Source organism: Aspergillus foveolatus (assembly GCF_047715535.1).
Source record: "Aspergillus foveolatus strain CBS 279.81 unplaced genomic scaffold BDW70scaffold_40, whole genome shotgun sequence".
Classification (NCBI taxonomy): Eukaryota; Fungi; Ascomycota; class Eurotiomycetes; order Eurotiales; family Aspergillaceae; genus Aspergillus; species Aspergillus foveolatus.
In genome coordinates, this window is record NW_027396104.1 from 1 (window position 1) to 13,246 (window position 13,246).

The 13,246-nt window shown below is 54.0% G+C and overlaps 7 protein-coding genes across 7 annotated transcripts; 3 read left to right on the plus strand and 4 right to left on the minus strand.

Moving 5' to 3' along the window:
- Positions 1-38: 38 nt before the first annotated feature.
- Positions 39-871, minus strand: BDW70DRAFT_161732 (uncharacterized protein; the record flags this gene model as incomplete). Its single annotated transcript, XM_073741024.1, has 2 exons — positions 39-656; positions 710-871. 2 exons carry the CDS (start codon positions 869-871, stop codon positions 39-41), a joined length of 780 nt encoding a protein of 259 aa, XP_073594079.1.
- Positions 872-2,434: 1,563 nt separating this feature from the next.
- Positions 2,435-3,379, minus strand: BDW70DRAFT_139987 (SDR family NAD(P)-dependent oxidoreductase). Its single transcript, XM_073737515.1, has 2 exons — positions 2,895-3,379; positions 2,435-2,838 (listed from the first exon to the last, which is right to left on the minus strand). Exons 1-2 carry the CDS (start codon positions 3,343-3,345, stop codon positions 2,528-2,530), a joined length of 762 nt encoding a protein of 253 aa, XP_073594080.1. The 5' UTR covers positions 3,346-3,379; the 3' UTR covers positions 2,435-2,527.
- A 414-nt stretch (positions 3,380-3,793) lies between these two features.
- On the plus strand, positions 3,794-5,056 carry BDW70DRAFT_151705 (uncharacterized protein; the record flags this gene model as incomplete). The annotated part of the gene is made up of 1 exon (XM_073739330.1): positions 3,794-5,056. One exon carries the CDS (start codon positions 3,794-3,796, stop codon positions 5,054-5,056), a length of 1,263 nt encoding a protein of 420 aa, XP_073594081.1.
- A 30-nt stretch (positions 5,057-5,086) lies between these two features.
- On the minus strand, positions 5,087-7,656 carry BDW70DRAFT_84388 (uncharacterized protein). The gene is made up of 2 exons (XM_073745011.1): positions 6,809-7,656; positions 5,087-6,761 (listed from the first exon to the last, which is right to left on the minus strand). Exons 1-2 carry the CDS (start codon positions 7,352-7,354, stop codon positions 5,118-5,120), a joined length of 2,190 nt encoding a protein of 729 aa, XP_073594082.1. The 5' UTR covers positions 7,355-7,656; the 3' UTR covers positions 5,087-5,117.
- On the minus strand, positions 7,368-8,833 carry BDW70DRAFT_169544 (uncharacterized protein; the record flags this gene model as incomplete). Its single annotated transcript, XM_073742708.1, has 3 exons — positions 7,368-8,095; positions 8,156-8,560; positions 8,821-8,833. The coding sequence occupies 3 exons, from the start codon at positions 8,831-8,833 to the stop codon at positions 7,368-7,370; spliced, it is 1,146 nt and encodes a 381-aa protein (XP_073594083.1).
- Positions 8,834-8,964: 131 nt separating this feature from the next.
- Positions 8,965-10,657, plus strand: BDW70DRAFT_84292 (NmrA/HSCARG family protein). Its single transcript, XM_073745010.1, has one exon. The coding sequence runs from the start codon at positions 9,427-9,429 to the stop codon at positions 10,357-10,359; it is 933 nt and encodes a 310-aa protein (XP_073594084.1). The 5' UTR covers positions 8,965-9,426; the 3' UTR covers positions 10,360-10,657.
- On the plus strand, positions 10,658-12,696 carry BDW70DRAFT_169545 (endo-1,4-beta-xylanase; the record flags this gene model as incomplete). The annotated part of the gene is made up of 8 exons (XM_073742709.1): positions 10,658-11,422; positions 11,482-11,522; positions 11,583-11,631; positions 11,681-11,802; positions 11,899-12,044; positions 12,092-12,180; positions 12,396-12,484; positions 12,538-12,696. Exons 1-8 carry the CDS (start codon positions 11,188-11,190, stop codon positions 12,694-12,696), a joined length of 930 nt encoding a protein of 309 aa, XP_073594085.1. The 5' UTR covers positions 10,658-11,187.
- Between the last annotated feature and the right edge of the window lie 550 nt (positions 12,697-13,246).

Below are 13,246 nucleotides of genomic sequence, written 5' to 3' on the forward strand. Positions count from 1 at the left end.
CATGGCCGCCTATCTATATCTAGCTTACTGAATGATGACTAAGCGAGCTCGACCCCAGGGGCAGGCGGTACCAGAGGGCAGTATGCCCCGACAAGGATTGGAGTGTCTGCGATTAGCGAGGACAGCGCTATCGCGCGGTTGGTTGCTTCGGCCTCGAGGATCGGCGGCCTTGAGTTCGAGTGGTACTTGGGAGCGAACAGTTTGGCCGCTTCGAGCTGGTGCGTCAGCCAGTCGAGGACCTCGCCGTTCTCGGCGTGGACCATGGTCAGGATCTTGTTTTTGCGCGCGGCTAAGAGGACCGATAAGATGTCGCCGTCCCTCAGCTGCAGTGCTTGATAAGTCATGTAGATCTTGACGGAGCTGATCCCTTCTTCGCGCAGCCTGGGGAAGTCTTGCAAGGCTCGGGGAGCTGCCGTGCCCATCAGGAGGTGGAAACTGAAGTCGGAGTAACATCGGCCGTCGGCAAGTGCGCGCGTATCTTGGACCACACTCACGGGCGTTGCGGTCATCTCCTTTTGCAACGGGGCAAAGGTGATGATCGTGGTATTGCCGCCTGCGATGGCTGATCGAGAGCCAGACTCGTAGTCATCGGACGATGTACCCTTGCCAAAAAGGCTCGGTTCCTGAAGGTGAACATGACAGTCAATGCCACCGGGCTGGCTGCTGGTCAGTCGTTGTGGCCCTGTAGCGGTTGGAGGCTCCAGCTTACCATGATAAAGCCACCCTCGGCATCTATCACTCTGGTGCCCTGCTTTGCCAGGGAGCCAGATGGGGCCAGGAGCACGATCTTCTCGCCCTGAATGGCGATGTCGAGAGGCGCTACATCTGAAGCTGTAACGCAGATTCCGTTAGTAATGACAAGGTCATACATGTTGAGTTCCAGACGACAGTCAAGGTATAGAATGATGAAAGAGGAGAGCGTCCCTGGAAGCCCTGCAGAAACCGAGGATTGAGCCCCTCACAAGAATCCCCCTGGGAACGGGGTGAGACGATAAGGGCGGCCTCCAACGAGGGGGCTGTGATAAGTCGCTTGAGATAAGTGAACAACCTGAAGGAGATTACGAGATACGAAATAGAGAGTCAGCACGTGCCACGCTAGATAGGCCGTATCGTATTGGGGCTGGGGTAATAAGGCGTGGAGTTGGAGGAGTCCTGACTTTCTGTTCGAGTTGGGGCTAGAAGCCCTAACTGGACTCTTATCGTCCAACATGCAGGCTTCGACCCACGAATACTCTGCGCGGCCGAATAAACAATACTATATCGCACCGAGAGGGTAGCTGGGCATCGCAGTCACCGACTGCTCGAAGGCCTGGAGACCAGAGTGCCGGCCTCCACGTGGGAAGGAGAAGAATATCAGTGAATAAACCGGCCTCCTGCCCTAACATTACTGAGCCCATGATTAACAGGGAGTCAGCGAAGGTCTAGGTAGATCATGGATAAACCTTTAGCTGGGGCAGACGAAATGTTCCTAGTAAACCCTCTCGGCAGGGGTTAAGCAAAGAGCCTATTGACAGTATTAGGCGGAACGCATCGAAGCAGGCTCCCTGCAGGCTCCCGTAGGCTTCAGGAGATGCTCTGGATGTATTGATCATGTATCTGAAGCTCTAGTGAGAAGGAGTTGAGTAACTCAGTATAACACTGTTCTTGTTCAACTGTGCAGACCAACAACCATGGCGCTGCCGAGTTAGAGACAATCCTCAACTTGAGATATTTCCTCCTCAGACGAGATAGTGGAGACGGGACTCAAGTCTCACGCCCTCATGGCTGTGGGTATTGAGGGAAAGTTGGGTCAGCAGTGTCCTTGTCTCTGGGTTTACACCCAACGCTAACTTGAACCCTAGCGGCCGTATCTCCTCACCCGTCCTGCTGCTGGAGGACGGCTCGGCGATGTCCTTCTAGCGAGACGTCAAGCCCCTCTGACCCGGCAAGCAGGGGATCTGGCCGGACGGATAATAATGCAAGAGGAGGGATTGAACGAAGCTACGAATTGAATTGACCGTTTGACAGTGTCACAATGGGATGGTAGTGCCTTGACAGAGAATGAATGGGTACATAATGTTAGGACTTGGCACTATACCACCAGATCTGCTCAGCTCTATACCTACCTAGAAGTGTAGTTCTTAAAAAGCCTTTTTATTAGAGTCATCGCAACTTTTGCGCCACCGACCACGACTTCAGTAGATTCTTCCTTTTCTGCTAATCGGTAGTGTACAAGTCTTTCTAGACATCATGGCTGACCATGAGAATGCATACAGTCCGCAACCATACCTATGTATTAGTACCTCCATCCTGTGATGAGCGGAAACTGGACCTATATTGCTGCTCCCAAGGAATAACGGAAATCTCACATTCAATGAGCCTCCAGGGCCATACATGGGGCAATAAACGAGCTATTATCTTCTTTAAGGGAGGAGCGAACTGCAAGCCTTGACTCTTTCGCTATCCTACTCAACGCTGACCACCAAGCTGTAGCTCCTAACTAGATCCATCATGGACCGATAACTGGAGGAATCACCACAAGAAACCATCAAATCCAACCCCCATCCACCGAATAGCAAGCCCCGGTCACAAACGAGCTCTCCGGACTCAACAGGAAAACAACCACATTCGCCACCTCGTCAGCCGTCCCCTGCCGTCGGAACGCAATCGGATCATCAAAAGGAGCATCTGCGGGCCGGCCGATTCTATCCCAGTGCCCCTGCATTAACGGGGTATAGATCGGACCGGGAGCAACGGCGTTAACGCGGACCTCGCGATGACCGTTCTCCTTAGCTGCGACTCGGGTGAGGCCGAGCACTCCGTGCTTACTTGCTGCGTAGGCGCCGTGATTCGGGACGCCTGAAAAAGCTTGTTAGTATCTATGGGCTTTTCTTTTGGGACCGATTCTCATTCACCAGTAGTTGAGTGGATAGAGGCCATATTAACGATCGATCCGCCATGAGCGATATTCTTAAGCTCCGCGCGAAGGCAGTACATCAGCCCCGTAAGGTTAACGCCGAGTATCCGATCCCACTCGTCATCATCGAGCTCTGCCACGCTCTTGACGCCGTGGTCCTTCCCCACTATACCCGCGATATTGGCGGCGCCGTCAAGACGCTGGTATTTCGTTAGGATAGACGCTATCCATAAATCGACCTGTTGTCTGTTGGAGACGTCTACTTGGGTGATTGCATATTCGACGGCGGGTTTCTTGGAGCTGAAATAGGACTCTGCTTCGGCGAGAGTGGTCGGGTTGACGTCGGCTATGCAGACGGTCCCTCCGCGCGAGGAAAGGAGCTTGGCTGTTGCGAGACCGATGCCGCTCGCACCGCCAGTGATGGCGTAGACTTTGCCTTGGAGGGACATTGTATCTGAAGCTGGATATTTGTTGCGTGGTTGGAGATAGCTGTTTGAAGTGGTGCGAAGCTCTCTCGTATTAGTTGGCATGCGGGGAACTCCCACAGTGGAGGTGGTGGTAGTACTATTCTCCAACTTCTCCGTCTTTATCCAGCCAATGGCTAGTCTTTTTATTTAGTATTATCTCCTTAGTCAAAGGTGTCTGAAAGGCTTACCAGGTGCTCCTGTACCCTATAGTTTCCTGAAGCCTTCGTAATGGCACTCCACAAGCTGCGGCCATATCGGCCATATCGGTCAAGGAAGTCATGTCCCGTCCTCGGCCGAGGCCGCTACGACCGCACTCGCTCTATAAAATGGTCATTGGTAACTATTAAATGTGGCATTCGAAACTCCAGATTCTGTCTTACTTCCTCTTCTACGTGCAAATAGTACAAATATCTAGACATCCATGCCAGCGATGAAAATCCTTATCACTGGAGCGGGAATCGCCGGCACAGCGCTGGCCTTCTGGCTCTCAAAACTCGGTCACAACGTCACCGTGATTGAACGCGCTTCTGCACTGCGCGCAAGCGGGTTGCAAGTCGACCTCCGTGGCCCCGGCATCCAAGTGCTCCGCCGAATGAAGCTAGAAGAAACATTCCGCCAGCACGCTGTCGCGGAACAGGGGCTTCAACTCGTGGATCGAAAAGGCCGAAGATGGGGGTACTTTGGCGCAAATAGGTCGGGGAAAGGGCTGCAGAGCTTCACGACTGATTTCGAGATCATGCGGGGCGATCTGTGCCGGGTGCTGACTGGCGCTTGCGGGGAGAGAGCGAGGTTCGCGTTCGGAGTGCATGTTGTCAAGGTTACGGAGGTCGACGAGGGTGTTGATGTTGTGTTTTCGGATGGGGTTGCCGACCAGTTTGATCTAGTGGTTGGGGCTGACGGGGTAGGGTCTCGGATGAGGAGGATGATGCTTGGTGTTGGGGAGGGCAGCGAGGAGAACCCGGGGTATCATTCTATTGGAGTGTACGCGGGCTATTGCACTATTCCGCAGGAGGTTCAGGAGGGCGAGGAGTACAATGCCACTGCATTTATTGCACCAGGAAACCGCGGTATCATGATCCGGCGGCATGATCCACACAGGGTGCAGGCATACGTGTTCTGCAACCCGCGGTCGTCAGAGCGCTTGCTGAATTCGACTAGAGGAGACATTGAGGAGGAAAAGAGAGCTCTGGCAGAGGTATTCCGGAACGCAGGTTGGAAGTGTGAGGAAATTTTGCAAGCGCTTGTTGAATCCGACGACCTCTATTGCGAGCGAATGGGCGTCGTCAGATTGAGCGCTTGGTCTCGCAGCCGTATTGCACTGGTTGGAGATGCAGCGTACTGTCCGTCGGCAATGACTGGAATGGGGACACCGTGCGCTTTGGCCGGGGCGTACATCCTTGCCGGGGAAATTGGGGAGCATTGCGGGCCAATTGCCTCCAAGGAGAACATCACGGCTGCGTTAGAAGCGTACGACCGGAAATTCAGGCCCTTTGTGGACCAGGTCCAGAAGGGACTGACAGACACGGATAATTATATGGACAAATTCCCGGCCTCGCCCTTTGGTGTCAGTGTTATCTACGTTGTTTTCTGGCTTTCATCGCTGCTGAGATTGGATATCATTGCGCAATGGGTCTTGCGAGAAAAAACAAATGGCTGGGAACTGCCGGAGTACCCCAAGATGGATGCCCTGTGAGCAAGCAGGACCAGCCCATGTATAAAAAGTCTAGTCGTTCAGTGAGATTCACTCCGCTCATTTATATCGTAATCGGCAATTGAAGAGAGAAGTCTGAACCGGTAAAACCCAAGTCGAACAATCCGTCGAAATCTGAATCGAGATTAGCATCCAGGTCCTGCGGAGAAATGCCATTTGTCCATAGCCCAAGGTCACTGTGCGTGGTGGCAGCGGTGACCGCGTCCGCCCTGGTCTGGAGTATATTACGGCATGTAGCAAGGCTCTCGTGCATGGCTCTGGAAACAGCCTCTTTTGCTGGTGAGTCATCCAGACGAACCTCCGCCTGGGCGAGCATCATACTAAGACATACGTAGGTCTTCACATTCATGTCCCCGTGTACCATTCTATCCTTCGCGTACTGCACGAGGCGACGCGCATCTCGCAAAACTGGCTCTTGGCGAGCTCGATTACGTCTCTTTGTAAAGATGGAGGCATCTTCTTCGGCATCTGGAGCCAATTCCAGGAAAATAACCAACGCGCCCCGGGTGATGAGATCGCGAAACATGCCTCCGCCAGTGACGAGAAGCTGGCTGTAAACACTGTCTTCTAGCAGAGTAACCAGGTCCAGGGCTGCTTCTAAGCAGGCATGTCGCGAATGGCTGTACAGCGGGTTCAACTTGGCTCGGATCGCATAACGGTAATGAAGGCACAGCGTAAAGCGACGGAGAAGGTGACTGCAGAAACTGGACGTGAATGCGCTGGAACCACAGGCACTCTGGTTTAAGACACGAGCCGCTTCAGAGCAAGCTGATGCCAGCTGACCCCCGAGCTCTAGGACCCGATCGTATGAAGGCTCTTCCTGCATGCTGTTGATCACCCTTGTTGCCCGCAAACGGACAGAAAGAGACCTTGCGAGAACACCCTGAACGCTGAGCTGACCAATAGCAGTCGCAGCATCCGAACCGGCCATCTCATCAGGTGGCGGCCTGGTTGTGTAGTCTCCGTCGGTTAGCATGGGCGGCATGCCGGAGTCTATTGCTGCCTGTACATTCAACTCCATGATCGTATACCACAGCCGTCTTCTTATATGTTTCTGCCGAGGGTCTATCTGGCCGAGTAGATCGGGGTCCTGATGCAGTCCTATCTGCATGGCCATCCTCAACAAGGAGCCGGCCGAAATCCAGACTAGATCGGAGCCCACCTGATTAACCTGACGGGAGAGTGCCAAGAGGCAATGGACCTGGACGGCTTTCAGCGAGAGACGATCTTTTTCCAGCGGTGCAGAAAGCCACGTCTGGGCGATGTCAATCCATATCCGAGCGTTGGCTGCCACCTCGCTGCGCACACTGGCCTTGCTATGTAACGGCCCTGCAACGGTCATGATCAGAAGAACTAGTAAGATAAATGAGCGGTCCGCGGGTTCGCCGCTCGTCAAGCTTGTCCTGTACCCTTCCATGAAAGAGTAGTAGTCCAAGATACCATAGCAGGATTCAAACGTGGTAAAGTACAAATCAATTAATGCGTCCATGACTCCTCGGTCTGGAAGAGAGGCATACAGATCAGGAGGGAGGCATCTCCGGCTGGGACGCTGCTGCTTGATCATTTGAGCTAGTCGCTTGCACTCTAAAACAGTCTCTGCCGCCTCGTTACTTGGAGCGCCACTGGCGAGTGATGAAAATGCCTGAAAACAATCACCAATGGGCTCGAACCAGGCCAGCCCCTCCATCTTGAACCGTCAACGAAGACCGAACCCACCAGGCCAGAAAGACATACCAGCGAGAAAGTATTCATCCAATGCCCATGTCCAAACACGCGAGTCTTGGACATGGCGCCGTGGATACCACCTGAGCCAGCCGGCACATCTTCACCAGTCACGCGTGACTGGCATTGCTCCTCGCTACTGTGATTGTTTCTAGGCGAGTCACGATTCAGCGTCAAGCGTCGAGGATTATCTTCATAGAGGCACGCGAACGTCAAATCCAGGGCTCTGCATTGGCCACAGGACGGTCTGGACCGGTCGCATTTTACCTTACGGCGACGGCATTCAGTGCAGTTGTAAGATGGACGCAGGCGCTTGCCAGTCGTTCGCGGTGAGTCTGTCATCGTCGGTGGCGCGATGAAGTTGTCAGCTCGGGGGGTGAGGAAGAATGGCCCGGCTCGGCCGTAGAGAAGAACGGGGCCGATATGCCCGACCTGCCTGAGGCCACAACTAATCGCAACAACCATGATGAGAGTACTGGGTACTCTGCAGCGGAAAGAAGGGATAATAACCAGAGATAAGGGTGCTCCTCGCCACTCTCCAAGATTTGGCAGCCTCATAGCGGGCTGGCTACTACAAAACTGCCCCCCTTCCCAAACACCACTCCCTCATTCTCTCAACCCCTAGACTTGTAACCAGCAGCATCCGTCCAAGGACATCCACATCCCCGGGCAATGCCTCACTAAGCACTTTACTGAAATCGACATTACGTACAATAAAGTGTTTCTTCTCTGTCCAGGCCTCTGCAAAGTCTGCCGCCGAGGCCGCATTCCACAAATAAGCAGATGCGTACCATGAATGCAGCAGACCGAGTTTTCCGTCACATTTCATATCCTTGTCCCCTCGGACCAATCGCAGGATCTGAATAAAGTAGAATGTGAAGAGAATGGTGCGCCGAGCGGACTCCTCAAAGATCCAGAGGGTCCAGAAGGGTGCGGGCGAAGTCACCGTCGGCGGGAGTATGGACGGGCTAGGGTTGGAATCCGGGCCGTCTGTGTCCAAGCCTTGGTCAGGGGACGGGGGGAAATGCGTACTACTGAAGAGTAGAGACGCTGCTGCCTGTAGAGCCGACATGCTGAGGGTGTCGAGGGACGAGGCTGTATTAGCAGCGTGGAGGTCTGCGTCGAAGAGGTGCATTATCTGATACAGAAGCAGGGCCTGCGTATGTGCGAGGAGGTCTGGTGGCGTGGCAGGCAGCGGCGTGAGAGCGAGTTCCTGATGCCGCGAGTGAATGTGCGCGGTGATCATGGGGCCGTTTATGGGGTTCTTGGTGATATAGAGGGCGCAGCAGGCGTAGGCGTCTAATTGCCATTTAACAAAGGTACGTTATTTCAAGAGGGAGGGAGGGAGAGAGGAGGTACCTTGCATGACATTTGGCATTCCGTTGCCGTACAACTGCGCGTGCGACCAGGCCGTCTGGTTCTCGGTGACCATCGTCCGCGGCGTACCCTTGAGGATGTCAATGGCATACTGGAAGCGCGAGGACATCAGCTCCGATAGCGTGAAGGTCATCTCCGATCGGATGTGCACAATCTGACCGGTACCGGTACACACTGGGACAGGGACGGTGTAGGTTCGAGCCTGGTCTGCCGGCGGCAGTGACGGTGACGGTCGCGAGGACGGTCCTAGACCACGGTCCAGGTCAACCACCGACAGGGGACCGGGACCGGGCACAGCGTCAAAGGCGAACTGGTCCACGCAGATGGAAGCATCTGGCTCTGCCGCCCCTTGTCCGTTCAAAACTGCCAGCAGCTCCGGGATCTGGTCTGGGGCCGGTAAGCCTGGGTAGACACACGCGATGTTCCTTCGTAGGCAGCGAAAACAGGCCGGGAGGGCGAGGTCGCAGCGGCGTTTGGCTGCCCTGCATGCGTCGCAGGATTTGCGCCGGGGCGGAGGATTATCACGCTCCACCGAGCTCATGCTTCTTGACTGCCGCCCGCACCCCGACGCAGGATCGACAAGCGCGTTAGTTGGATTGAGTGCCGAATAGGAGTAGTAGAGGAGGCGGTGGGTGAGAAGATCTCACTAGTGGGGGCCATAGATGATGGGATCTGGCGCAGTTCCGCACGCTAAGAACTGCCACTGTGTTATATGGACAGGACCGGTTCCTAGACGAAGGGGATCAACTCTGCACGAATTTTAGGTCTGCATGTCCTAATCACCATATATTCCTATGTCATGTATTACCTGAACAACACTCGGAACTGTATAACACCAAGACAGTCGAGTCTTGAACACTAGGCGATAACAATAAGGTAACGACGAGGATTGTACAGGAAAAGATTAGCTGAAGTGTCAATAGAATGAGCATTGTTGCTGTACAGCGTCGAGCTAGATCATCGCATGAATGAACTTGAAGTGAGGATGAAGATGAAGATGGGATGGGGAGAGTGGAAGTGAAAGTGAAAGTGGGCTGGCTGGGGGTGAAGGCAGCGGAATTCCGCAGTCTAGTCACAAGGCTGTATTGAGTCGTACTCAACACAGCGCTGGGAAAGGGTATAAGAACCTCTCGAAACCGCACCAGAGTATCCTCAGAGTATCGTCATTACCTTCAGAGTATCTTCCATATCAACCATTCAACCAAATTTTAATCCTGAGCCGCCTCCGCTTCAGAACACAACCCTCCCCCAGAATGTCTTTTCCCACCATCTTTATCTGCGGCGCAACAGGCACTCAAGGCAGTGCCATAATCTCCAGCATCCACAAACACCACCCGACCACCAAGATCCACGGTATAACCCGTGATCCCTCCTCTGAGCGGAGCAAGGCCCTCCAAGCCGCCGGGATAATGCTCTTCAAGGGCGACTTCAACGACGAAGACTCCCTCCGCACCGCCATGACCGGCTGCACAGCACTCTTCCTCAATCTGATGCCGAATCTGACCGAGATAGCCCAAGAACTTGCCCAGGCGAACCGAATCCTACGAACCGCGAGAGAAGTCGGCGTCCACCAGGTCGTCTACAGCAGCGGGCTCGTCACGAACGCCGAACGCCGCAGATACTGGGATCCGACCAGCTTCGTGGCGAAGATCGTTCTTAGCAAGAATCAAGTTGAAGAAGCGGTGCGCAATGCAGGATTTAAATACTATACCATCATCCGGCCCGGGAATTTCATGACGAATTTCCTTGCCCCGTACGTCTACCGCCAGTACCCGGGGTTGGCGGAGAGGGGCGAGTTCACAACGGCGTTTACGCGCGACACGGTTATTCCTATGATCGATCCGAACGATATCGGGGAGTTTGGAGCGGCTGCATTCATGGATCCGGTGAGGTTTCATGGGAAGGAGATCGCCATCGCGTCTGAATTGCTGACGCTGGATGCGATGCTGGCATCCTTGTCCAAGGCTGCAGGAAGGCAGTTGAAAGCGAACTACATGAGTCAAGAAGAGATCGATGCGCAGGTGAAGACGAATCCGTTTGTGGGCGGGCAATTGATGGCGCGGGATATGGTTGACGAGGTGGATATTGAGTACATGAACACTTTTGGGATCCAAATGGGCACGTTTGAAGCGTTTTTGACGAGGGAGGAGCAGCGTCTGAGGGAAAGCATCGCAGCTAAGGTTTGATAGGGCTGGACAGGGCTTGACAGGGCTTGACAGGGCTTGACAAAGAAGGATCTGGGGAATCCTAGGTTCTTTACTTTCACACATGAATGCATCAACGACCGCAGCAATTACTGCATCAATGAATAAACAATGCCACCTGTCATGAGTACCTCAGTCTAGTGAGCTTCAAACAACCTCATCAATATCCGACGCTTGTCTAGTGAGCATCAAACAACCTCATCAATCTCCGACACTTATACCCCACACCACTTATCCGCACCTTGGCCAAGGACAGCTCCCGGGTGCTCATCAGAGACAAACAAGTCCAATCAACCAGCAGATGCATTTTCGGCAAAAGACATGAAGGAACAGTAAGAACACAGGCTAAAGAGGGGAAAAATTAAAAAGTGTGGGTTGAAGAAGGCTAGATCCGGAGAAGTGCTGGGTAGATCTCCGTGTCCTGTACATGCTGAAGAAATGAACCCCCGCCAGGGCCCTTGGCTGAAACAGCCAATCCCGGCGCCGGCTATATCGTCCCTGGTCAGCTATGGCAGGTCTCATGTCGATCGACCCTGAATTGCTTCAGTCCCGTTCTCAAGATGGAAATGCCAATTAGCCTAAAACCGCCGCTGTTCGGTCTCGCGTCCGAGCCCAAGGGTCTCTCGCGGGCCTCGTATGGTCCATGCCAATGCCAATTGATCATATAAAACCCAGCGGCCGTCTCTTGATTTGGCTCTTCTCATCATCAAAAGCTCTGGCAGCTTACATTCCTTGGTATTCACCTTCCATTCATTCATAATTTCCCTTCGGTATTGCTATTGTTCTTCCATCCTTCAACTCTTACCCAAAATGGTCCATCTTAAGACCCTCGCCGGCAGCGCCGTCTTTGCCTCGCTGGCCACCGCGGCCGTCCTCCCCCGCCAAAGCGCCAGCCTGAACGATCTCATTGTCGCGGCCGGCAAATCCTACTTTGGCACTTGCTCCGACCAGGCGCTGCTACAGAACTCGCAGAACGAGGCCATTGTGGCCTCGCAGTTCGGAGTGCTCACCCCGGAGAACAGCATGAAATGGGATTCGATTGAGCGTGGGTCTTTCTTTCAGAGACGGTAGATCTTGGCAGGGCTGACAGTGCTGTGAGAACAGCGTCTCAGGGGAACTTTGGCTGGTCCGGAGCCGACTACCTTGTATGTCCCTTGGCTGTCGGGGTCGGGTTTTTCGGTTCAGTCGGTGCTGACCAGGTTTAGGTCGACTATGCGACGCAGCATAACAAGAAGATTCGCGGACATACGCTCGGTAGGCCAACTCCCACCCGTCTCAACGTCGAGGTCACTGACCCGTCTAGTCTGGCACTCCCAGCTCCCCTCCTGGGTCTCGTCCATCAGCGACGCGAACACCCTCAAATCCGTCATGACGAACCACATCAATGAGGTCGTCGGCCGGTACAAGGGCAAGATTATGCACTGGGTATGCCTCACCAAAACCCAATACCGCCATCAACAAACAAAGATAGAAGAAAGAATGCAAGAGAGGAGAGAGATCGCCTTACTGAGATGAGTGCAGGACGTCGTCAACGAGATCTTCAACGAAGACGGCACCTTCCGCAGCAGCGTCTTCTACAACCTCCTGGGCGAAGACTTTGTGCGGATTGCGTTCGAGACCGCGCGCGCCGCGGACCCGGATGCGAAGCTGTACATCAACGACTACAAGTGAGTCCCCCTGCTGCTGCTTAGGACCAGCTCTGATAGCGGACTAGCCTGGACTCTGCGAGCTACGCCAAGACGCAGGCGATGGCAAGCTACGTGAAGAAGTGGTTGGCGGAGGGTGTGCCTATTGATGGAATCGGTGAGTGGACCTTGGTCTACAGTATAGCACAATTCGACTGACGATCATCCAGGCTCCCAGGCCCACTACAGGTACGCTCGGCGGTCGTCTGGATAGACTGGCAGACCAAAACACTGACGTATCGCAGCTCAAGCCACTGGTCCAGCACCGAAGCCGCAGGATAAGTTCCCTCCGCCCTTCTATGCACCGGCCACAACACTGACAACCCTAAACAGCGCTGTCTTCTCTCGCTAACTCGGGCGTCTCCGAGGTTGCCATCACCGAGCTCGATATCGCGGGCGCAGCCTCGTCCGACTACCTGAACGTAAGTAGTCCAAATCACTGGTCTTCCGGCTCAGGCTAACGAGGATACCGTAGTTGCTCAACGCCTGCCTCAACGAGCAGAAATGCGTGGGCATCACCGTCTGGGGAGTGTCCGACAAGGACTCGTGGCGCGCGTCCGACAGCCCCTTGCTGTTCGACAGCAACTACCAGCCCAAGGACGCCTATAACGCAATCGTCAACGCTCTGTCTTAGGCATTGTCCTGGGATTTGGCGGTTCAAGCGCACACCAACTCGGGCACAAACTGAAACAATTGAGACAGTTGAGACAATTGAGCCACTTGAGCCACTTGAGACAAATTCAGACAAATTGAACCCGCTCCATTGTATCCATTTCCGGAGTCAAGCGAGAAGTAGTTGTATATAGCTTTGCAAGTAATTTGCAGTTCAATCCAACTGCTTGGAGCTTTACCGATCTATATTTAGAACTGTGATGCCTAAACCTGAAACTCTTGAGTTATATTGGCCAGCCAATCATACTGCAGACGCGGCCGCTAGCTCGGCCGAACATCTTGAAGCGGCTCTCTGTCTTGGGCTCTGACACCGGACAGAGTCTGGAATTTCGAGCTTCAAATGTGGACCAGTACAGCCGCGGGTTGGCATGAACCTTCAGGGGATCAATTATTATCGTCAATAGTTCTCGGCTGGGTTTTGAACCTGCCCTAGGCTGAGGTGGGCTGCTGCACTGCAATTGACTGACACTTATGCAATGGCCGCTCCACTTATAGATCGGCGACGGCAACGC